This window comes from Lepisosteus oculatus, chromosome 24 (assembly GCF_040954835.1).
Source record: "Lepisosteus oculatus isolate fLepOcu1 chromosome 24, fLepOcu1.hap2, whole genome shotgun sequence".
NCBI lineage: Eukaryota > Metazoa > Chordata > Actinopteri > Semionotiformes > Lepisosteidae > Lepisosteus > Lepisosteus oculatus.
In genome coordinates, this window is record NC_090719.1 from 13265935 (window position 1) to 13289708 (window position 23774).

Here is a 23774-nt window from a genome sequence, read left to right on the forward strand (position 1 = left end):
AAATATGCTATTGCACTTAAGCAGTATGTCTTACCACTCTCTCACTAAAAACATTACAACCACAAGACATCCTCAAGAGGCCTCTTTATGCTCTCTTTTTGCCTTAGAACTGGAATAGTTGTGGTTTCTCCGATTTCTTGGTTTAAATTAGCTGCACACAGCATGGCTGGCAATAAAGTACGCACTATGGCTTAGAGAACAACCACAAAAATATATAACGAGACTGCAGTTCAGCCTCTTAATGTGCCTGCCAGCTCTAAAAATGAAATTGAAAAAATCTGGAATTAATTAATCTGACATGTAACCATAAATCCAAGAAAGAGTTATTCAGAGATTTTTCAAATCTTTTTGGCTGATAAAACTGCATTACACTAAAGATGTTTCACCTGGGCCATTTACAAAAAGTGCTTTATTGAAATTGGAATGACAGTTACAATCAACCAAAGACTTTGCATGATCAAATTACAGTACATTGACCATTTAATTTATATAGAGGGAACATAAAACTCTTTAATTCAGTTATTGTATTTTTATCTAAATTGACTGAATGGTGTGGAAAACAGATGTCAAAATATGTGATATGTTTCCTGTTTTTGGTCAATATTTATCCCACATTTGGGTTTTGTTGTTTTGGCAATTGGCCTACAGCTAGTTCAGATACTTAAGTCTTGAAGCTATACTGAAATGTATATGGAGACATCTGCACAAATCTGAGCCTGGAGAATGGCAACAGTGCAGCTAAGAACTGTCTGCAGGGATTAGTGAAAACAGGTTTCGCTGCAGCATTATTATATTTACATGAATGCATCCATATTAATATATACAATGACATTAATATTTGGTCATGTTTGCTGTTTTTAGCAACTTATTTCTGAATTGCTTCAGCCATTGAAAGACATCTCCCTTTTTACAGTACGTAACATTACCACAAATACTAACTTCGTCCCTCCTCAAATATATATTTGCCGTTTATACAGGGATAAAGTGAGAGGCAGTGGGATCACATAGAATATCAAGGCCCTCTTTTCCTGCTCTTGTGTGTCCTAGGGTTGATCTGACACTCCTCACAGACAGGTGTCCAATGAGGCACAGCAGAGGTCTCGTCAATGGCGAACTCGCGCTCGACATTCACGTCAATCTCGATTGTTGCTACGTTGGCCTTTGTTCTTCTTACCTCCTCCAAATTGTTCATCTGAGAGACAACTTTGTTGATGTAGGAGTGAACTTTCATGAGGTCCATGCTGTACAGTGTACCCTCCAGAAGGTCCACCATAGACTGCAACTATGGAGTAAAGCAAACAGCAGAAATTCAGCTTGGGTAACCTGTCCTGCCTTAAGGCCCGAGAAGTTAGTTAAAGTCTGTTCATAAAACCAAGAGGCTTTCATTTGCCAGTGGTGTTTCATGTTAAGAGATAAAAATAAGAGTGAGACAATGCCACTAATATTTAGGAAGATGATAAAGGAATGTAACATTTCACCTTCATTCGGTCATACTGTCTGAAAATAATACTTCAAACTCACTTTTGAAGAAATATTTTATTTTCTAAAATGACATTTGACATTTTCATGAAAGTGGAGGTTCTAGTGACCCACTGCCCACAACATGATTTGACTCCAGAAAATATGTAACAGAGGGATTGTGTAAGAGATTTTCCTATGCTGCTAACAAATCAGCTGTTCAATGTATAAAAAGAACAGCTGAAACATACTGTAGAAAGAGCCAATCACCTCCCATAAGATCTCATACTTCATGCAGGCTTAGTCCTGCTCCATACTGGGATGGGAAACCTTTAAGGAAAACTAGGTTACACCTTAAGTAGTGTTGGTGGACCAGTATGTGGCGCTCTTTAGTCAGGACCAGATTTTCCAGTACAAAGCCACAGCATGGTGACATGGGACACTGTACTGTAGGAGGTACTATCCATAGGATGAGACAAGTCTTGACTGCTTGGTAATTAAAGATCTCATGTACTTAAAGATCCTATGGCACCTCTTGCAGCTATAGTGATGATAATCCCAGTGTCCTGGTTTAATTTCACTCTGAACATAAAAGAACTACTGTAACAAATGCAGGAAGGCTTTTTGACTCATTTGTCACCCCTTCTTATGGATGACCACTACATCTGCAATTTCCAGTTGATGGGTTCTTCCCCTGTCTTGAGTGACTGTTGCATCAGTTGCTTCTGAATAACATCTCTTGTTTCTGCCCCTTCTGTGCTAATACTACTTAACACAGACCTTTGTCCTTCCACTGCCTGATGCCTGTTGTCTTCCCAGGTAAAGAAATCTGGTCATGAAGAGGCGGTTACGTCCAAGGAATCAACACAATAGTTGCAGCAGACTAAAGGAAGGCCAGGGAGACTGAATGTGTTTATATTGGAAGAAGCAGAGGCTAGGCCGGTCTCTACCAGGAGCTAACAATAGCATAATAAACAAGGAACACAGCACACAATTTCATGCCAGTTTCAGACACACACGATCCCTGGTAAGCGTTACATGAGCCTCTCCTGTTTCTTCCATCGCTTGTTAAAGAGTAGCTCAGCTTCCACCTTTAACTCCATAAAATCCCTGAGTTGTTTTATAATCTTAATTCCCTGTATATGGATATGAGCTTATCCAAAACTTTGTAGGCTTCCAGAAAAGAGTAAACATAGGAATTCTGAGCCAATTAAGGTTAGAACTTGTAGCTACCAGTAACCTAAAAGCTACAACAATGAAGAAAACATGAAAAAGTCATTGATATGGATATAGGGTGCTATTTTCTTTAACCTATTCCTGTATTATAACGCATGTTCGTTGTGGTATTGTGTTATCACCATAAGTTTTAAAACGAAGAAACAAGACCATACGTGGAATTTTGGGAAAGCCTCTTGTAGGCAGAAGATTTCCAAATGAATTCAGTTGAATTCCACACATAATCCATCAGGGTAGAGAGTAGTGCGCCAGTAATTCACTGGAGGTTGTTTTTCAGTGTCTTGATTAGGACCATCCTATTGGCTTATCTCTGGGCTGAGGAGTTAGAATCTGCTGACTGACCCCAGGGCTACATTACATACAGCGCTGTACAATACACCCAGCATCTGTTTCTTCTTTTCCCTCTCCAGATGGTGCATTGCGTGCCTTCACTCTTACACAATTTTTGTTAAAGGAAGTACACCTCAAAACTTTGAGGCTGTCAGCATGTCACTACCAAAAACAACGGCGAAAAACCGATACCTGTGAGTCCTTTCCTGTTACTGGTTTTCTTTACAAGAATCATTTGACTCCAATGGACTTCAAAAGCTACATTTAAACATATCTTCGTTTAGCGGTCCTGTGTGACCAACAATCCTTCTAGAAACAATCTGACACAACATTTGCCAACTGTAAAACAGCATAAGCAATAATCTCTCGGCTTCAGTGAGAGGAACATACATACTCCAGCTTAACACTTCTCCACATCACTGGTCATCAATGCGTACCCAACCATGGATAAACACGGTACATCCTACACTGAATAAAATGCAGGGATGGTTAGAGATTTCTATCAGGCTTTATCAAAACAACTGTTGCTGCAGTCTGGGGAAGCTCCTGTCCCTCTGTGTCATTCAGTGTTAGCCACTATCATACTGCTAAATGCAGAATATTTTGCATGACCTCGCAAAGGCATTAGCTGGCTTGTATTCACCCAAGACATTTGTGCATTTACTGTGAATCTCCATGTTTGGTAAGGTGATAAGTAATGACACCACAGGCATTCTGAAACACTAACAGTGCCTTAGAAATGTATGACTTGTAGAAGCCTTGGCATGAACATTGGGTGCCAGTGTAATAAACAGTAAAGGTTCCAAGATTCACTTTGTATTGGATGCCAGTTGTCAATTCCACTTGAACTGGCAAATCTAGCCAAATTCAGACCCCTGTTGTTCTTGTAGTTTCCGACACTGTCTGGTCCCTTTTCCGGAACCTGATCCTGATTGAGAGAGCTGTTCCGATGGATTTTAATGTGCACCGTCACTATATAAAAGCTTTTTAAACATGTTCAGGTCCAAGCTTTTACTACAGCAGTCACATGCCTGTTAACATCCCCTCATCTTCCACATGCTAATATTTTCTTTTGAATGCTGTTTTACAGGCACCTACCAACATAACTGATTTGGATTCTGATTTGATCACATTCTCTAGCTAGGTCTTTTTCAGCCATCTATCCATTTTCTAACCACTTCTTCCAATTCAGGGTGGAGGGGCGGCTGGAACCTAGCATGTACCAGGCACAAGGCAGGATACACCCTGGATGAGGTGCCAGTCCATCACAGGGCACAGAGACACAGACACAGGTACAGGTGGACTCACACCAGGGTCAGGTTTCCCAGAAGCCACTCAACCTACCAGTATGTCTTTGGACTCTGGGAGGAAACCTGATCACCTGGAGGAAACCAACCCGAACATGGGGAAGAACACACAAACTCCACACAGACAGCACCCCAGGTCCAGAACTGAACCCAGGGCCCCAGCGCTCTGAGGCAGCAATGCTAGCTACTGTGCCACCATGCCACACAGCTTGGTCTTTTCACTTCACTTCATTTTTAACAGTGCACAAACGCAGTTCTCATTCAGAATTAGAGGTCTTAGATAAATGTATCTTGATGGTGGTATAATAAAATAACACAAGCAAAACTAGGAGCAGATAAATCACACTAAATGTGATAAATATACAGAGTATAGATTTTTTTCTTTCTTCTGTGAACATCTACTGCTCTGTAAAGCAATATTGTATTATTGGTCTTTACAGTGGTAGCAAGATGCCACTGCAGAACAGCTTCTTGGTTCTCACCAGTATGATGAAATGGAAGCAGTGGATTGTCATGCAGCAACATCCTTACAGAGTGCAAACCCAGTGTGTCTGTTTCCCAGCTTCCAGCCGGTTGTCTAGACACCTTTTCCAAACAGTATTAGGCAACTGTATGTGCTTGCTTAAGAAATTAAACTCATTCTGGGCAGACAACACAGCAGTGATAAACAAACAAGGAGGCAGTTTGATCCCAGTCACTGAGCCTGACTGTGACCCAACGCCACACTTGGCTGATTTGAATGGAGCCCTTCTACGCCTCTATTGCTAGGCAGACTTGTGAAGGAGATAAATGTCTACATTTCTGCTTTCCATCTCCTACAACATTCAACAAAGAAGTGAAGAATCTAGTCAAGGAATGATCTAAGTTAGGAGATAGGTTTCGTATTTTAGATGGAACTTATATACTGTATATATCACATCCATTCATTTTCTAACTGCACCATTCTTTACTCAGTAATTATTTATTTAGTAACAAGTGACTACAGGCACCACCAAGTTACCTACAGTGTGTAGTAAAAGATTGTGAACCCCACTAAAATGGACCTCGCAGCTAGAACCCCAGGAATTTAACCCAGGGCACCAGTCCTGTGAGGCAGCAACGCTAACACAGTGCTGCTCAACAAACATATGTATTCTCATATTCAATTTATTGTACGTCACATACACTCACAGATCAACTCTTGGTCAATGGAAAAGACTCACGGTGGTAGGCCTCCATCAGAAACATTCCCAGGCTTCAAACCACACCCACCACATCATCCAGTGGGGAAACCTTAATCTTTTGGCCAGTGAGTGTCTATAGGGACTGGTGACAGATATGTCCTACATCCCACCCGCAAGCTCTTTGTAAAAGCACTCGGTAAAACCACAGGCAGCCGCAGAATAATCAACGCATAACACACAGTAAAGCCTTGGAAAGAGAGCCAAGTTTACTGTGGGATATTGTACCAGCTTAATGTTCATCATTTCCGCCCCAGTTAGCCAGCGGCAACCCAGGATTCGAGAACTGATGCCTGGCCTGGCTGATGACGTTTTGTGGAACCCTCCTCAACACGGTCTTACAGCAACAAAACTGGCGTTCCCAAGTCAGCATGAGCACAAAGAGAGGAAGAATCATTATTTTTTTGGGGGGGTTGGAAAGGAACGATAGCAGTGCCCCCGTTTTCCTCGTAGCCGGGGACAGTCGGGGTGTGTGGCCTTACCTTCAGCAGCTCGGGCGCCTGCTTCTTCAGCTTCTCCATCTTCCACTCGTTCTCGCAGGGGTTGAGGGAGGACGGGGGCGCCGTGCAGGAGCACTTGCAGTCGGCGCCCGAGCTGACCGTCTCCACGGTGTAGAAGTCCTCCACCCGCAGGCTGCCGCTGCGGATCCGGCTGCAGGCGTCCTTGCTCAGGGGCCTCATGACGCACTTGCAGCGGCAGTCCGAGCCCTCGGACGTCATCCGCACCTGCTCCCCGTCTCCAAAGATCTGCCGGGAGGACACCGGGCTGAGTCTCGGCAGAGGAAAGCAGCAAGGCTACTGATAATAATGTGATAATGATGTTTCTTTATTAGCCCTATACAATTTCTTGCATTAGGAATGCATCTTTTCGCATACCCCAGCTTTTCTCCATGGAGACACAGACACACAGACAGGGAGAGAAGCTTGGGGTCAGAGCGCAGGGTCTGCCATTGTACGGCGCCCCTGGAGCAGTTAGGGTTAAGGGCCTCGCTCAGGGGCCCAACGGAGTAGGATTCCTCTGCCGGCCGCGGGATTTGAACCGGCAACCTCCCAGTCACAGGCGCAGATCCTGAGCCACAGAGCCACCGCTCCGCCCACAGACACACTGACACACCCCACAGAGAGCTAAAGGAAAACCTCTTTGAGGACAGTGATTACTCAGTGATGAACTTTAAGCCCACTAAATTAAATTACTCATGCGGTATGTCAATATATCCGTCCATTTTCGAATTTGTTTTATCCAATACGGGGTTGCAGGGGAGCCAGAGACCATCCCAGCAAGCAAGAAGGCAGGATACACCCTAGACAGGACACCAGTCCATCACAGGGCTCACACAAACACAAACACATACACTTACACACCAGGGACAATTTACCTACCAATACAGTATGCCTTTAGACTGTGGGAGGAAACTAGAGCACCCTGAGGAAACTCACATGAATGCAGGGAGAACATACTGTACAAACTTCACGTAGACAGCGCTCCAGGAACTGTGCCCAGGACTTTGCAAGGCAGCAATGCTGTCCACTGTGCTACTCTTTCATCCAAACATTGAAAAGAAAATACACTCAAAACACAGGATATCTGGTCGAATCAAAGACCCCCTAGCTGCAAAAGGAAAGCCCACTGGTTTTAGCGAGACATTTACTGTATCCACCAGGGCAGACAGCAGCCTACTGCAATCCGCCAGCACTGTTTCGGGGCTAGCCGATATCTTTCTGAATACGAAATCCATTTCTTCGAGGAAATGATTCAGATGAAACACCGGCACATTGAAAGTGATCCTTAAAGTAAAACCGCAACCTTTCCTGTCTTTGAAGATCCAGGCACATGGAACACATTAAGGTCACTGACATAAATTACATTATTGGTTACACGCTGCTTTGACCAGCTCCTTGACTCCTCCAGATAAAACCTATTAAGAGCTGTAAACTCAGTCTTCAAGGTGAGCGTATTGGTAGAGAAAACGTCTTGTTAATATGAATACAGCTTGAATTCTTGCTCATAGCTCACAAAGTACAGTAACTTGTTAAAAAAAACAATTGCACTGGAATAAACAATTCCAGTTGATATAATATAATAATAAGTGAAACCAGCATTAAAACCTAAATATTTACAAGCAAAATAATTGTAATTGTGTTCAATAAAATTGATTAATTTTGATTAACTTAGCCTTTAGAAAGTCTCCTGTTAGGGTTTTATAATACAAAGCAACAGCGGCTATATCACATGGTGGCACTGACTTAATTTGTGGGTGTCATCATTTTTATATATCTTTTGCAATGAGGCAGTGGTAAAGAGTACTTTTTGTACTATTATTCAAGCAGTGATTTCTCAGGTCCTCAATGCAGCAGACTTACAATGTCTCAAGTTCAAAATGAAATTTATTGTCTCATAAATTCAGGAATGGCCAACATATGAGACCCAAACCACATAGGGTTTAAAATCGTACCTTAAAGATTCTTATCATATTTGCTTGATATTCTATATCACACCCTACCTGCTGCTTGCTGACATAGTTCACTGCAGCTAAGCTGAACTAGTTTTTTTTTTACAATTTGTTGCATATTGCTGAAAGTCAACATCATACAGTTAATTGATGTAAGGGGTGGGGTTGAAGGACAGTTTTACCATAGGGCTGTTCTTACAAATAACATACAAATTGCTTTTTTCCAAACTATATTTTGTACTGTGAAAGACAACATATACATGTGAGATAATGTTAGCATTGCATCTCCTTTTAAATCAACTAGGAACAAGGAATTGTCTGACCCAAGTAACAGTACTAACCCTTTAAGAGTCATTGTCTTGACAGAAGTAAACACACTCTAATGACTTTTACCAAATACCCATTCTCACGCCATCCATTTGAATACAGCAGAGTTTTTGGGTCTGAAGAAAGGGACAACCATAACTAACAATACCTCAAACATACAAGCTCCTGAATCTGTGGCAGCAGCTTGCCTGAATCATGAGGTAGCTGATAAGATCTGTCCTGTTCCTTAACCATCTGGCCTCTTTGAATTAAAGAATTATGCAAGGCGCAATACTGTTAAAATTAAAAGTATAAACAACAAAAACTAAAAAAAAACTGAGACCCTATGCATCGGTCTTAAGGTTACAAACGAGTGGAAGCAGTTAGTAGTTAAATGATCCAAGAAAGTCATCCAGTCAGATCTTGAAAGAAACCAGGGTATCGGCTCCAACAACATCTATTTATTTTTGGGGTTGAAGTTTAGTAGGACAATCATTAATAATCATGCATAAAAACTACAAAACTGCACATCGGGTGCTAAATATGCTGACATTTTGGGATCCAACCTCAAAACACATAAAACAAGACAGTTTTGCACAAAGACTGCTTTTCAAAATACCACTGCAATGTACCATTCTTTATTCCTTTCCCGGTCCTGAAGCAACGGCCTGACCGAACAGGCTTTTTCATGTTTGGCAATTAAATCCAACCACCTGCGGTGAAAGTTTATATTATGTGGCCAGTTACCAGGGCTGTGGTTTAAATAGAACTGCAGCTAGCAAAAATAACAGTCCACCTACTTAAGAGCGTGCTAAAATACTGAACTGCTGCAGGTTATTCCAGTCCCTAAAGAAGTGACAGCAGGGCATTTTCAGTGACAGTGAAATTTGCTTTGCTTTTCGTTTATTTTTACCTACACATAATGCAGTGTTGTGGGTAGAGAGCACTTTACCAGTTATGCATTCAGTGAAAAAGGTAAAGCTTGGGAGTTCTGAGTCTATTCATATATTTTACATTTATATTTTCCAATAATAAAAAAACATTTAAGCTCCTGCAATAAATACTGACGGTGATTTTATAACATGTTTTATTCTATTGGTTTTAAGTTTGCAAAACAGAGCAAAAATAAAACTCCAAATACAAAACAGCACACAGACAAGGAAAGAGAGAAAAATTCGTCAGACAAAAGAAACCAGGTGTAACACTGAAAACTGTAAGCTAGCTGTACTTCTTTTCATAAGAACACTTTTGCAAATAAATGCCATCGGGGGGTGATCTACAGTACAGCCGTCTTAATCTTCAAATTAAGCAAAGCAAGTAGACACACTATAATAACAGTAATGGAAGCTACTGTGTTCTGGGTACAATCCCAATGCACACAGTAAAACAATGCATATTATCGTGTTTCTAAAAGAAGTAGAAAAAGCAATAAGAAGGAGGAACTGATACGTATAATGTATTTGCTACAGTACACAAAACACATAACTCACTTAAAATTTGTACCAAAAACCTCCAGCATCAAGCCACATACAGTATGGGTAATTGCCAGTTCATATCAACAGAGCCTTTGTTTTACAGATGTACAGAGGAAAAGTATATCCTAAGCTTGAGGCTTGAGGCTCAAGCTTCGCAGCACATTAATAAGTCTTTATCTGGATTGTCTTCAGTTTGGGTCACTGCATCACAAAAAGGATATTATAGCCTTATAGTAAAAGTGCAGAGAACAGCATGAAGAATCGTTCCAGGTTTCAAGAAAGTGTCTTGAAATACAGTCTGGTAGCACCAGTTGTGTGTCATATGCCTTGGCTGACAGTTACAAACACTGCAACGACACATACAGAGAATGACGTTGTGTCGATCGGGGGAGAAGTTCCTCCCTCACTAACAGCGCTGCAAACCTGCAGGTGCCCAGGAGACTGCAGGGGCCACTGTGTCACTGAGAGCCGACGTTGCCCTGTCTGACCCATCCCATCCTGCTCTGGGGTTGGGGGATCCTGGTCAGAGTCGGCTAGTGAGATAACACAAGCTCGAATTCGCGATGCTATAAGTTCAACCTACACACTTGGAGCAGGAACTTTCATCCAGTGGGGAAAAAAGTTGTTTTTTTTTTTCATTCTGGCTGAAACGTGAGCACTCAGTGTGGAAACTCTCTAGAAATCTTTCAATTCCCCATTCCCATCAAATATGAGAAGCTGAGTCTCTTCACAATGAGATACTCCTTCAAAGACCAGTAACGGGAATCACCCATCATAGGTTTGAGCTTGGGCTATGTCACTGGTCGACAGTGACCGGGATTTTCCGAATTGACTGAGGACCGCTGAAAGCAGAGCTGGGAACGAACAGCACAGCGACTCCTGGTTTGTGGTACCAATGGTGAGAGACGTGCCTCTCCCCCAATCAGCACTGAGCCAAAAAAGAACATATGCAGAGGACTATCTCCAATAAAAACCACCCACCTTGTTACTCATTTAAATACATTACATTTAAGTACAGTACATTTAAGAAAAGTGTTCCAGCTATCTGCATTACCCATGATGTAAAGTCTTTCAGTGGAATGGCTCTGCTGTGTAACAGGCTTGATGCAAGGATGCCTGCTTTGAAGTCATGTCTCATTTGCCTGTCGCATGACTTTAGTTAGCATATGTGCTTTCTCCATTGGATTCATGGTAAAAGCTTTGTTCCTTTGCAGAGGTCAGGCTTTTGTTATTGAAGTCTGCTCATCAAGGTCTTTCAGTAGGTCAAAAGAGGAGCCACTTACTCAATACCTCTGCAAACACCAAAAGAGTTGATTTTTCTGAGTTAGTGTTTATTGTGGTCATCAGCACTAAGATACTATGTTTAAAGAGGAGCTTCGGATGACCAACTCCTTAGAAAAGCTTCCCTCTGAGTTGTCAAATGCTACAATGACCTCCATTTCTTGAGGCACTTAAGATAATTACCCAAGTGGAAAAGATGAAGCTTCAACCAGCAACTCTAGGGTCATAAAGGGTCACATTATCTCTTGGATCAGTAGTTTTTTTCCTCTGCTAAATAAGAAAAGATCTAACAGCTTGATTTCAGTCTCAATTACTAGTATGATTTGAGGTGTGAGTTTTTGTTGACCATTAAAAAATACTTAAGAATGTGTTTACCAGAGCCAACATTCATCTTTGCACGGAGGAGGAAAATAGATTTCTGTTAATCGTTCCATGTTTTCAGAAACACGTGGAGGTTGGGGGATAAGTGAGATACAGTAAGAATCACATCCCTTTGTTTCAGGACTTGCAGGAACAGTGCAGAAGACATTGCACACAAAAAACTAAACAGAGGGCCCGGTGACTTTTCTGAACAGTTTTCATGCTAGCCCACATAAGGCATGTACTATAAAACACGCAACCCAGTTTCAAACTCATTACAACCATATCCAGCCACAAACAAGACAAAACGTTTTCACGTTAGTTTAATACTTAAACCGTGCAAGTGAAGTTTACCTCATGTATTTGGAAAAATACTTCCTAGGATAAGGAGTAGCATAAGCAAATCTTTCACACTATCTATCCATCCTTAGTTTGCTTGTCCTGCAGAGTGTTATTGCAGCAATCATGCCAAATCCTAACATTTTAAGTCACACTTAGGAAACGGGCATTGGCAGTCACTGTTTTAATAGACAAGCAAAATGTTTTTTTCGACGTTCTGTATAAGAGTACCAATAGCTTTCACTCTCTCCCTGCAGCATCTGGAGGGCAAGTATAGTAGAAAACAATGTTTCTAAATAATGTCTCTACATGCGGTTATTTGTTTAGTGTTTATTATTATTTTTTATTGCTTGTTTCTTCCTGCGAAATACCTATAGGTTTTTTGGGGTTTCGGTGGTCATTTTGACATTTAAAAGTTGAACTCAAAGATCTACTTGCTTACAGTAAGGAATAAATAGAATAAATTAGGAATAAATAGAAGATGCTCTTCACTCTGTTTACTCGTTATTAAGTAAACACTGCGAGTTGTCCTTTAAGCCATTTAAGGCCTCACTCTAGATCTGCTTATCTCTTTCTGTCATTACTCCTTCCTCCTTCTGAAAAACTCTTAAGAGTAAAAGAAGTGCAAACATAACATCAGCTGTATCACCCAAATACTGCATCACATCATTCTATGATCTTTCTCTACGTCCATATATACATATAGAATATGCATGCTACCATTTGTGGTAATCTGTATGTTTTCTCCACTATATTTGCATTATATTTATATTATGCAATAGTACATACAGTTTTTATTAATAATAGATGTATTCAATCCATCAGCAACATAAGCATAAAACATAAAAATAAGTTTGCCTATTTTGACAGTATTCCAATGATCAAATTTAATCCACAAGGTTGTCAATATATATGTGCAAGCCACTGGAGAATATATACCAAAGTGCATGTGATACTAGAGTATTTACTGAGCTTCATCCACACTGTTGCCTCCCCCTCTAGTAAACAGTTGCACTGTGTGCTGCTCTTCAAAGAGAAGTCTCTTTGTCAAAGCAAACGGACTGAGCAGAGACCTCATTAGCAGCGGAATGTGGCAGAGGACATTAACCTTCATTACAAGAGATTTACACACCATGCGTACTCTTTAACTGTCTGACAGGCCCTTTGCGAGGGGGAGGAAAATCGCTTCCTGCCAAAGTCAACAAAAATGGTAGCAGGTTAACAAATGTTTCATCCGCATGAAAACATACTAAATTTACAGATCTGGAGATCTTCCAAACCCATCCGCAGCACAGCCATTGTCCTGAACTTGATAGTGGCCTATTTTAGACCCATCGCTGCAGCTCCATAGCAACAGAGGCTAAGAAGCTTGTAACCTAGTTGGAAGTATGGGTTGGTGAAATTCTCACTGTTGGGATTGAGTTGGTTTGGTAAAAAGGCTAAATGAAACCAGGCCGAGCTTTCCGTTTCGTTTTTTCGTGATGTATTTTGTTTGGGGAAAAACGTTTGGAACAGGACGTATTTCAATTCGATTCGACAGCTTCCCGCAAGGCCCTAAATGCAGGCCCACACTGTGATCAGAATGGTCTCAGTTTGCACTGCCCCTGTTCTCACTTGCCATTGGACACAAGAACACATCAGTTCAAAAAATACCTTTTTTTTTTGTCTGAAAGGTTGCTGTTTCCTCTTCTGCTTCCCTTAATCTGGTCTCAAAGTCGCCCTCCGTCTTTTCCAGAGGGGCCTCAATGTATAATTCACTAAGTTGTAACAATACAGTCCATTCAAGTCCATTCCTCTTCTTCAGTGCCTGTCCACAGCATTGACAGAACTGTTTTTTTTTCCGAATTGCAGACTTTTTCAAACACTTCATGTTCATGTGCCATTTATACATCAATATATTTTATTAATATAGGATTCCATTGAGGGATTTGGTAAAAATGCATTTCGAAAATGGAAAAATCATACTAAAGACACTCTCTCGATTTGATTCATATCCCTTCCTTTTTTTTATAAAGTTATCGTGTTCATTCATTTCCCACCTTTTAGCTTGGCTGATTTTAAATATCCATGTGGCCTTCAGTCAGATTCACTGTGAACTTAGTATCATAGATAAATGAAGATTGCACACAGAACAGGGAGCAAAAACAAGCTGTATAATGAGGAAGACAGACACAGCTTTCACTCATGTCTCCAGACCCAGGCTCATAAAGCTCCACAGAAATCGCATACACAGGGAATTGAGGATATCCAAGCAAACTACAATCCCAACACTACAGTATATCCCAGCCCATGGTAACTCTCAAGCAACAGAAACTCTCCACTGAGCCAGCTGCTCAGAAACCTTTTTGTTTTCGTTCAGCAACAGATTTGGAAAAAGCCAACATCAGATGGGGAGACAGACCGAAAGAGACAGCTTCAACATTCTAGCTAGACCATAGGATCTAAAGAGTATTTCAATGACACATTTTAACAAATACACATACTGTATAATAAGTGAGCAAGAACTAATAAAACTAGACTTGACACGAACCCAAAAAATGAAAAATCATTTCGAACACAAACGTAGTTCAACACTTACTGTTTTAATGCACTTGCTTTCACTGAAAATAAATCTACTCCCATGTCTTTGATGAGAGCTGGACTTTTGATAGTTTGCCATATTTCTGATCTGCAAGCATGATTTTTTTTCCTCCTTCAAAGAACTAGCAAGTGCTGAACTAGCCAGCTTGCTGCAGCACTAACATTCAATGAGCAAAATGCTACTGAAAAACCAAACGTGGTCAAGTTAGAATAGTGATGTCTAGTGTGAAAAGCAAGCACCATACAACACATTAACATCTTAAACATTACAAATATCTGCAGCATGCACACAAAATGGGTATATTTTAAAGTTAGGCCACCGATAATAATGTGTTCAACATGTTGAAAAGGTATTTGATCTTGCTATCATTCAGTGCACAATATTTTGTTGGGTCACATGTCTGGTAGTTTTTTCCTTCCTGGAGTGTTCCCTAAAGATATTAAAAACAGTAAATTAGCAGTAAAAATCTGACAGTCGGATGAAATTTGGGAGATCTGATAACTTGATAACCTAATTACTTATCCATGATAAGAAATGCCTTACTCTCCCACTGTGCTGTGACCTATAAATGAGAAAAGACTGAATTGCACAGAAGTCTTCAGTTTTTCTCTCCTTGGGGTCTGCATTTCCCCCTCTGAGCTAGATCAGTGGATGTTGGGAGACGAAGGGAAAACTTTTTTGAATTAATTCAAAGAACTATGACATTTGAATTTCTTGTCTCAATAAAACTATGTTGAAGGACTATGTGCTATCCGAAAGATTAGCTAAAACCTCCCTCTAGCTCACAAATGGACTGGCTTGGAATCAGAGCAGAGCACTGTGTAATGACTCAAGCCCCTTCTTTAAATACGGTTGAGATAGAGGAGGATGAGTCCCCAGCATTCTGACACCTAGGGCAGACAATGACAGCGGACTGCTAGCTTTCTATTGTTCTAGGGTTTCCATGCAGGAAATGGGCACAAGAATTAAACCAGACAACCCATGACATTTGTCCATTGTCGTCACTGGGTTATAAGCAGAGCTTGACTTTAATTAAGGGACCAGTCGCCTCCAAACGGATTAAATCCTGACCTTTCATGTCACTGTAAAATCTCCTTCATGGGGTAGCTCCCCAGCCAATCATTGAAGCAATGCCTTATCTTGAGTATTACTATTTGAAGTTCAAAGTATTTCATTCATTCGGCATGCTGATGTTGTAGGATATTGTAGAATTCTTTTTGGCTGATCGAAATATTTCATTGCATGTTTTTATATTACAGTAAAAATATGAAATAAAAAAAAGTACAGTATAATTAACATACAAATTCAAGAAATCATAAGATATCACACTTTTATTATTTGTTATTACTACTTCCTTAAAGCAATGAGTATCATGCCAACCTCTTTTTCTGCTGTGATCTGCCTTTTGCGTAAACACCAACCAAAATACATGAAACATGTTCACACATGTTCAGTGCAGTATGTACAGTATGAGCTGCACAAAAAAACGTCTTTCCCAATCTTAAATGTTGAGCACCTGGTACTGATACTACGATTATGGCATCACCATGATCACCATTGTTATCACAAGCTAGTCAAACATCACATGGGCACACAATCAAGTTACAAAACATACAGTACTGTATAATGTATGGACAAGGAGATATTCATTTAAAAAATAAACTGAGCACTACATACTGTAAGATTAAAGATTTTCCATAAAGATATTGTTGTATTAGGTAATATCTGTACTGTATACTTAGCATAAACTTAATTTATATTTAACTTTATAAATTACTTAAAAAGCTATTATTTAACAGATGGTGACCTTATTTATCATCATATTTGCAGAATTGTTTTTTCATGGGAAAAGATATCTAACAGTCAGTGTGAGAGATGCTAATGGGTTGTACTGGCATTGATTCATTGCAATAAGGCTTCAGCTTTTTTAAGGTCTCCTCTAAATATCTGGCAAAATATTTGGCAAAGCAAATATTTGGCTGGTTTGGATTTTCATGCCCCTTAAATGGGATTTTATAAAGATCTGTAATGAAGCCGTATATCTGCTATACAGTACAGCATATCTCACATATCTGCTTCTTCAGGTCTTGAAGTACTGCAGTGATAACCTTATTTAACAGCTATGGCAAAAGGAAACAGCGGAAGAAAACAGATTCAATGTATAATATACAGGAGAAGGGTGTGAAGGGATATATTAGCAGAGTAAATGCTAAATGTGGTGGTCTATCATAAAACTAAAGCCATTTAATCACTGCATGTAACAACTGCATTATTAAGACCAACGTCTCCCTTATCCTGTGTATATTATGGGCAGGTTAAAGTAAACTCAATAACTGTAAGTACTTGAAAATGCCAATAAATGACAGAGCAGGTACAGAGATGTCTTCACCTGGGGTCACAGAAGCCTTTATTACCGTAACAGATGGAGCAGAGTGTCAGGTGTTTCTGCCTCTCCAATCGGATAATACTGGCTGCAGCTGACAAAATAACAGTTGTGTTCAAGGGAGGGCTCTACTACATTATTTGAGCTCTCTGTGGCTTTACACCTGATGTCTGACATTAGTGGTGTTTGCTGGGAGAGACTAAGAATAGGAGACTACACCCCTGGTAGAGTGCTCTTCACAATGCTCATATAAGTGCTCATATAACGTAGTTCTAAATGTGAATAATCAGGAATTGTGCTTCACAATATGGAAGCAACTACCTTTAAGGGCCTTCAGGATGTCAATACCTGACTCAAGCTATATCACAAAGGACTCACTTCCCAGATGAAAGTTTACCTACAGTTTTAGCCTGCCTCTACTGTGGTTTAGTATACTGGGCTATAGAAATACCATGGTGTAATACACTAAAAGAAACATGTATTAAAATATATTTTAGTATTCCTATGGTCTAGTGTGGTAAAGCACAGTAAAAGCATGTTTAAACTATAGGAATCACAAAGAACTATAGTAAACCCGTAGTACACACAAACATACTTGGGAAATGTACAGTGGTAAATAATGTGTTCTTAATCATTCTTATAGCTCGTACAGATAATATCTATTATTGATCAGCTGTGCATGGTGCCTCTTGAGGATCTTAATGAATAGTTTCTTGTAATTATAGTTCGCCACCAATCAGACCAGCAAGACGCGTGAACGTGCACTAAACTTGCTTGTTTCTACACCCTGCGTTAGGACTTTCCAAAACCTAATGTGTGGCAAGAACATTTGTTTCCAATTTGCAAAAACAAAACACGAACTTAAGCAAAAGCAGTAACAGCTGGAAGATGAGTCACGACACTGTCCTTAAACATGTTTTAAGGAAAACAAATTGTTGATCAATCTTAAGTTCCCAACACACATAAACATTTAAGTTACAGTCTAATAATACCACCACTGTTTTCTAACTAAGCTCCACTTACATTTTGAAAATCAAGGTTAAATGAGAACAAAATCTGATGTTCTCTACTTCTGTTTTATTTTGTAAGACTTGTCACTGATACATTTGCCGTTTGCTTTTATTATCCAGGGAGAAAACGGTCTCTTGGTAGAAATTCACATTCGGCTGCTCCTTGATTGACAGTGTCATGTCACATTGCTACTGTACCTCAAGCAGAAGACCTAGAAATCTACAGCAGTTAAGGTGAAGCTCCAACAGCTTCTCTTGAATGCTTCTGTACTACACTCATGCTGTTCTCCCTAGAGGCTCCTGCCTTTCCTTTCCCAGTACTTCACAACCAGTTTCAACAGGAGGTGGTTGGGCTTTACTATCAAGTTTCAGGAAACGAACAATCAAATAAGGAACAGTGTCCGACACACATGAAGAATTCACATAATAGAGCATGAAGGGAGTAGACCGGTAAATTGCAGGAAGAGGAGATTGTAAGAAACACCTGCGACCTGGCCTGGGTGCACTCATTTTTGGGAATGTGGCCATCGCCAGGAGAAAGGAGAAACGTCTTTAGATGGGGCTGTACTCAGCCCTCTGCAGATGGCATTAATCAAGTTTTCCATTAAAAGAGCCATAGTTTACCTTGGCCTTTTTCCAGATACCTTACCTGTTTTGGACACAGCCTTTGGTTTAAATACAATATACACACCATACATACAGTACCTCCATCTCGTTGCCCCATAAACTATTGTATAACAACTCTGCTTAAAAACCTTCTGATCTGTTCTTCACATTTTGTTATGTCATAGTTAAGGAAATTGCAGCACATACTATCAAACTATATCATGGATTCCAGACTTCCTTTTTTATAGTACAGATGTTCTTTTTTTCTGAAGTAGTGCTCATATGATTTTTTCTGTGTTGGATTTCCTTTTAGCTTTTTTAACATCCAGTTTTCTGCCCCGGAGAGCATGAAGACTATACTGTAACTACCAAGGTTCTCTAACAGAACAGCCTTTAAATGACTGTATCTACCAAAAACGTTCAACAGCCACAGTCTTGGGGAAACCAATGTATTGAAAGTACTCAGCGACAATTCCTTTGAGTCCAAATGACAGAAAATTAATTTGATGTGTTTAAGAGTATTCTCAGTTCCCATCTGTGAGGAATATATATTTCATAAACATGCCATATGCATAGGAAGCTTGCTCCTCTTTAACTTGAAGTAACTGCAAAGTTAAAGATCTAGCAAAAGACAGAGTAGAAACACATGTGGTGAAGAGTATTACTTGGGGGGGTGGTTCACTCAGAAAGTTAGCTGGAGGTTTTTTGGATTCTGAAGAAATGAAAAAGCAAAAATAATTGTGAAAGCTGCCCATCAATGCAGCTCCACTAGGGCTCAAAGAGCATGCGCTTAAATTGCAGTACTATCCAAAACAGAAGCCAAGAGAAGAAACAGACCAAATTCTTTGACAAGCATGCTTCTTTTTTCCCTTAAGAGCAGCAGTGGATCAAAGACAGCATTACGCAATGGTATCGGAATTTATGTATTTCAGGCTAAACAGTTATTGCTGTGAGTCCAACCAGTCCAAAAAACCTATACTAGGAATTTGTTGAATTTCAAGAACAAATGCCCAGATTTCATTAGGCGACAAAGGTGTAGACGTTCCTGTGGCCAATTTTCGTTGGACACCAATTTCATACTTGGATCTGTGGATTTGAGGTAAGAGATTTCAAGTGACAAACAAACCAATTTCACATTGCAAACAAATGAACTACAAAAGCTACAGGCTCACTGTAGTGTTGGCAGACATCAGATTGCACTTATAAGATGTCATATACAGTACAAATGGGATTTCATGAATCGTGTGAGAAAGTCACTGCACTAATCTTCACAACAGTTCCATAAATACATGCCAACAGACTGGATATATACTGGATATATAGCAATTTAAAGAAAACTGTCTCCAAAACCTGTTTCATGACTCAAAGATATTGCTGGTCTGGGTAAGGTAATAAAGTAGGCCAATCCAAACAAATCCTGATTGCATAAAAACACATTAAATGAACAAAATCTCTTTAGTCTTTACCCGATGAGATGGCATAGTGATTGGACTGAAAATTAAATAGGAACCAGAGGAGACACACAGTTTTAATGTAGGTGTACTTTAAAAATAATAAAAAAAACAGGAATTAAAAATAGGAGGCACTGACTTTCTGCAAAAAAGATTCTAGCAACATAAGTCAAATGGATCAAATAACACCCTATGGTTTGAATCTGAATTTAGAGGTTGGTGGGTAGTAACATTTAAGATCACAGAGACAGTGAATGAATGGAAAAAAACATCTCAATTAGAAACCAGTAGCCTCCTACTCGGACAAAGACTTGTTGAGCTTTAACTGTAATACTGCAGGAGAGAAGTATCTGTCTGGCTGACAGGGGAGCATCAGAAAGTAAAGATTGTGAAAGAACAGCTCTCAGTGTCCACCCCCTTCCATGAAAACAAAGAGCTTTCCTCTCTGCGTGTCGTGGAGTGTGACACTGCCAAACTGTCTTATCATTCTTCACAATCCGCACAAAGGGAGAAATCTGGCCTGACCCCCTTAACGGCTGTTTCCTGGAAGAGCACTGTGAGTATGTGCCACCAACTGCAAACGAAAGAAGGCTTTAACTTTAGAATCTGATAGCACGTGTGGGAAATGTGTTCACCTCAAAAAGTGCCGCATATTTAAAAGTCCTTGAAATTCAAGTTAATGCAATTAGTCAATTCTTTAAATTATTAGATGACTATTCTTTTCCCCACCTGATACTTCAATGACTCTTTCCTTAGAGAGAATATAATCTACGCTTTATTCTTCATGCTTGCAATCTACAGCATTCTCCACCGCTTTTTAAAATAAAATCAAGCTGTTTTCCTACATTAGACTTGTAGACAGCACATCTGAGCTGATGTCCTGCAAATGATCGGCATAAGCTTGTGTCACCAAGCCAGGCTTTTTACACAGTACAATGCTTGGTCCAAATGATTCTATAGTAAATTGCCAGCATACAATTTAACATTTAAATGTTGAATATGTTTCCATTGAGCTTACAAGAAATTCTGCTATGCTCATCAGCCAATTAACTAAATGACTACTGACAGATGCTAATGAGATCCAAAGCTTTTTGTAAAGATAGTTCTCAACCGCTAAGAGCTAGGTTGGACCTGAACAATTAAGTGCCGGTACCAAAACAAGTGCAGATTCAAAGTGTTTCTGCAAAGAGTCTATCAGTTAATGCACTTCCAGAAATATGAGGGAGAAAAACCCACAAATATCACAAAGAAAGTCTCAATTATTTCTACAAGGTAGTCCTAATGCACATTCCTAAAACTCATTAAGTCAAACATTGTGGCTGCTCTTTTCTGACAACTTTATTAGGCCCATCTAGGGTTCTGGACTCTCTCTGAAGTAAACGTAAGTCACGCTTAGTGCCGTTGTGATAAAATCCTTGCAGCACTGTGACACGGTGAGTGCCTAAGCACTGTGTAAGAGAAACTGAGAAAGTACACACCTAAATAAAATCTGTGAGAAAAGTGTTAGCAGATGCATATTATGCAGATCCCATCAAAGTCAAGACAAATATGCTTGTAGTTTGTGTGAGCATACTGTAGTTATTAGAGGCTTTCAGTATTGGTGAAAGGAAGGGATGTGACATTAAAGACAGAGAGCTAAAATAAGCTTCTTGTGTCTGAGCACCACAGGCTCAAATAACATGAATTCAAGTTCACAAGTATCTTCAATATTATTCAAAACATATTGGCAAATCCTAACCCTAAAGCTAATTTATTTTTCACTTTGCTTCCTTATTTGTTGTTAGTTTTTCCGTTTGTTATAATAACACACATACTAATGGCAAGACATAATTGTACTGACAGTACACTTTCACAAATAAAGTGCAATTCAATTCTCTATCACTAACGAAAGATAAAGAGAGGGACTATAAGTTCAGATGTGCAATTTTTCAGTGTACTAAGGAAAATACACAGAAAAGGGGCACATATTTTAATTTTCAAACCAATGAACAGACCTTTTTTTTCTGGCCTCTCTTTAAAGGTCAAAGATTAACAGACATCTCAGATGGTTATATAAGCTTCCCTTTATCCACAAGCAATTCAACACACCTTTCCTTTTGTCAACAAAATGGACGTTATCTCCATGTGCTGGCCCACCCTACATCAGAACACCAAACATACCCACTTCAGAAACAGAGAACAGTGTGACGTTACTCAGTCTAGTCAATAAACTTATACTGTTCTGTTTAACTGACACTTTTAATTACTGTAAACTTTGACATCCTCCTCCATTCATCCATTTTCTTTACTGAAATAATTAAGGTACTGAATTTGTGTCAAGTTTGTCTTAAGCTATATTTTTTTAGGCTGAAAGAAACCAGTGTATTGGAAGTTACCTTGCGTTAAACGTGTTGCATCTCACATTTAATCGAATATGACGGGATATGTTTAACAACAGTGTCCGAGACTAGACTTAAGACACCGACAGTGTTAAAGGAAGCACTGTCCTCTCTAAGAAGCCACAGACTTGAATTCTGCTGAAGAGTGCTCCAGGGAACCCAGGCAAAACCACTTTGTTTTTGGTACAATGCTTCAAGGATGGGGGTTCTAACTTTTAAACCTCCTAAAAGTTCTCACAGTAACGCAGATCTGAATGGCTAAAATTCTCCCTTTCGGTTCTGATAGTTATCTTTTTTTCTTAAAAAGGGGACGTGAAGAGACCTACTTTTAGGTATAGTAGCCAGTTTTCCTTGTTCTGTGCTGGTGACCTGAACATCTACTGAGGTCCCTTTGCTTCTTAACTAAATCTTGTCTCTGTACAGAGGGGTGACCCCTTCATCAGGTTTTTCAGGGGTCTGCCAGGGATACTCAGGGGTCATCATATAAAAGGGCACTTTTGAGTAGGAAAACACAAGGAAACTGCTTCAACTCTGTTTACCAGCCAGGAAGAACTGAAACGAAATGTATGAAAGCAGAATCTCGTGTTAGCTGATGGAATGGTCTGGAGCAGAGTACCTAATAAATCCCTATGGGTTTATGAGCACTGTCATTGCTTTTAGGTAAGAAGCCCAAACATATTTTGGAAAGGCACGATTATACTCAGTCTTACATAAACTATGTGACAATTTCATAGGATACCATTCACACTGTAAGGTTTGTTTGAATCCCACAAAGGACAGGGGCCAAAAAGTCCTGGAGAACTTTCTTCTGGTGTTTTCTCTTCTCCAAAGGTGTTTGGGCATTGAGAAAGACAAGCATGACCTTTTTTAGCATACAGTATGCATCTGTCTCATAAATACGGAGGAAGCACAGCTCTTCTGATCCCTGACTTTTTTTGCAGTGTCTCCGCACTTTCCCTGACCTCTCCATGGTAATCCTAGCTTGTTTATAATCACAATAAGCCATGAGGAGATTCATATTCCCACAATACTACACTTTTCTTAGATTCAAACACTCCCGTCCCAGTGGACAAGGGAGTGACTCTTCAGTGATCTTGCTCAGATCTCTCTGCCAGCTGAAGTTGGGTTCTCTACTGGACATCCCAAAGCTCAAAGAAACAGAAGCAGATTTGGGGGACCAAATTTCAGAGGTGATGAAAGATCCACTCCCATATCTCTTATCTGCTGCTCTAATGTCACGTGTGCAATACATTGGAACTGTGTCTCACAGGTTTCAACTGTATTTTCTCAGGTGATTGATTCCAACAGGACATTGTTCAGCAAAATCCAATGTCTGAGGAGACAGAATTAAAGAAAGACTTAGTAAAGGGTGGGTATGACATGACCTGTGAGTGGGATTGTTAAAAACAAGAAAAATATTACTGTTCGTCCACTAATTCCAGATGAGACTGCGTGCCATGTACATTAACTTCATTTTGGGACACAAAAAGTAAAGGTCAAGACCTCTTACAATGTGATTAACTCTATTTCCAACAAATGCAGAAACTTCAAAGAAACTGAAAAAAAGTGCCTTCCATACAACAACAACAGAAAGCTGACTGCGA

The 23774-nt window shown here is 39.9% G+C and overlaps 1 protein-coding gene across 2 annotated transcripts in view; it reads right to left on the minus strand.

The window, feature by feature from the left end:
• Positions 1-23774, minus strand: part of LOC102689638 (olfactomedin-like protein 2A) — a 104598-nt gene that overhangs the window by 74290 nt on the left and 6534 nt on the right. For both annotated transcript variants that reach the window (XR_011183435.1, XM_015367132.2), the window contains exons 2-3: positions 6034-6297; positions 1175-1282 (exon numbers count right to left, since the gene is read on the minus strand). Coding sequence is in view for 1 of the 2 variants with exons in the window: in XM_015367132.2 (XP_015222618.1) it covers positions 1175-1282; positions 6034-6297 (372 nt within the window). In the remaining variant the exon portion in view is untranslated. The remainder of the gene's footprint in view (positions 1-1174; positions 1283-6033; positions 6298-23774) is intronic.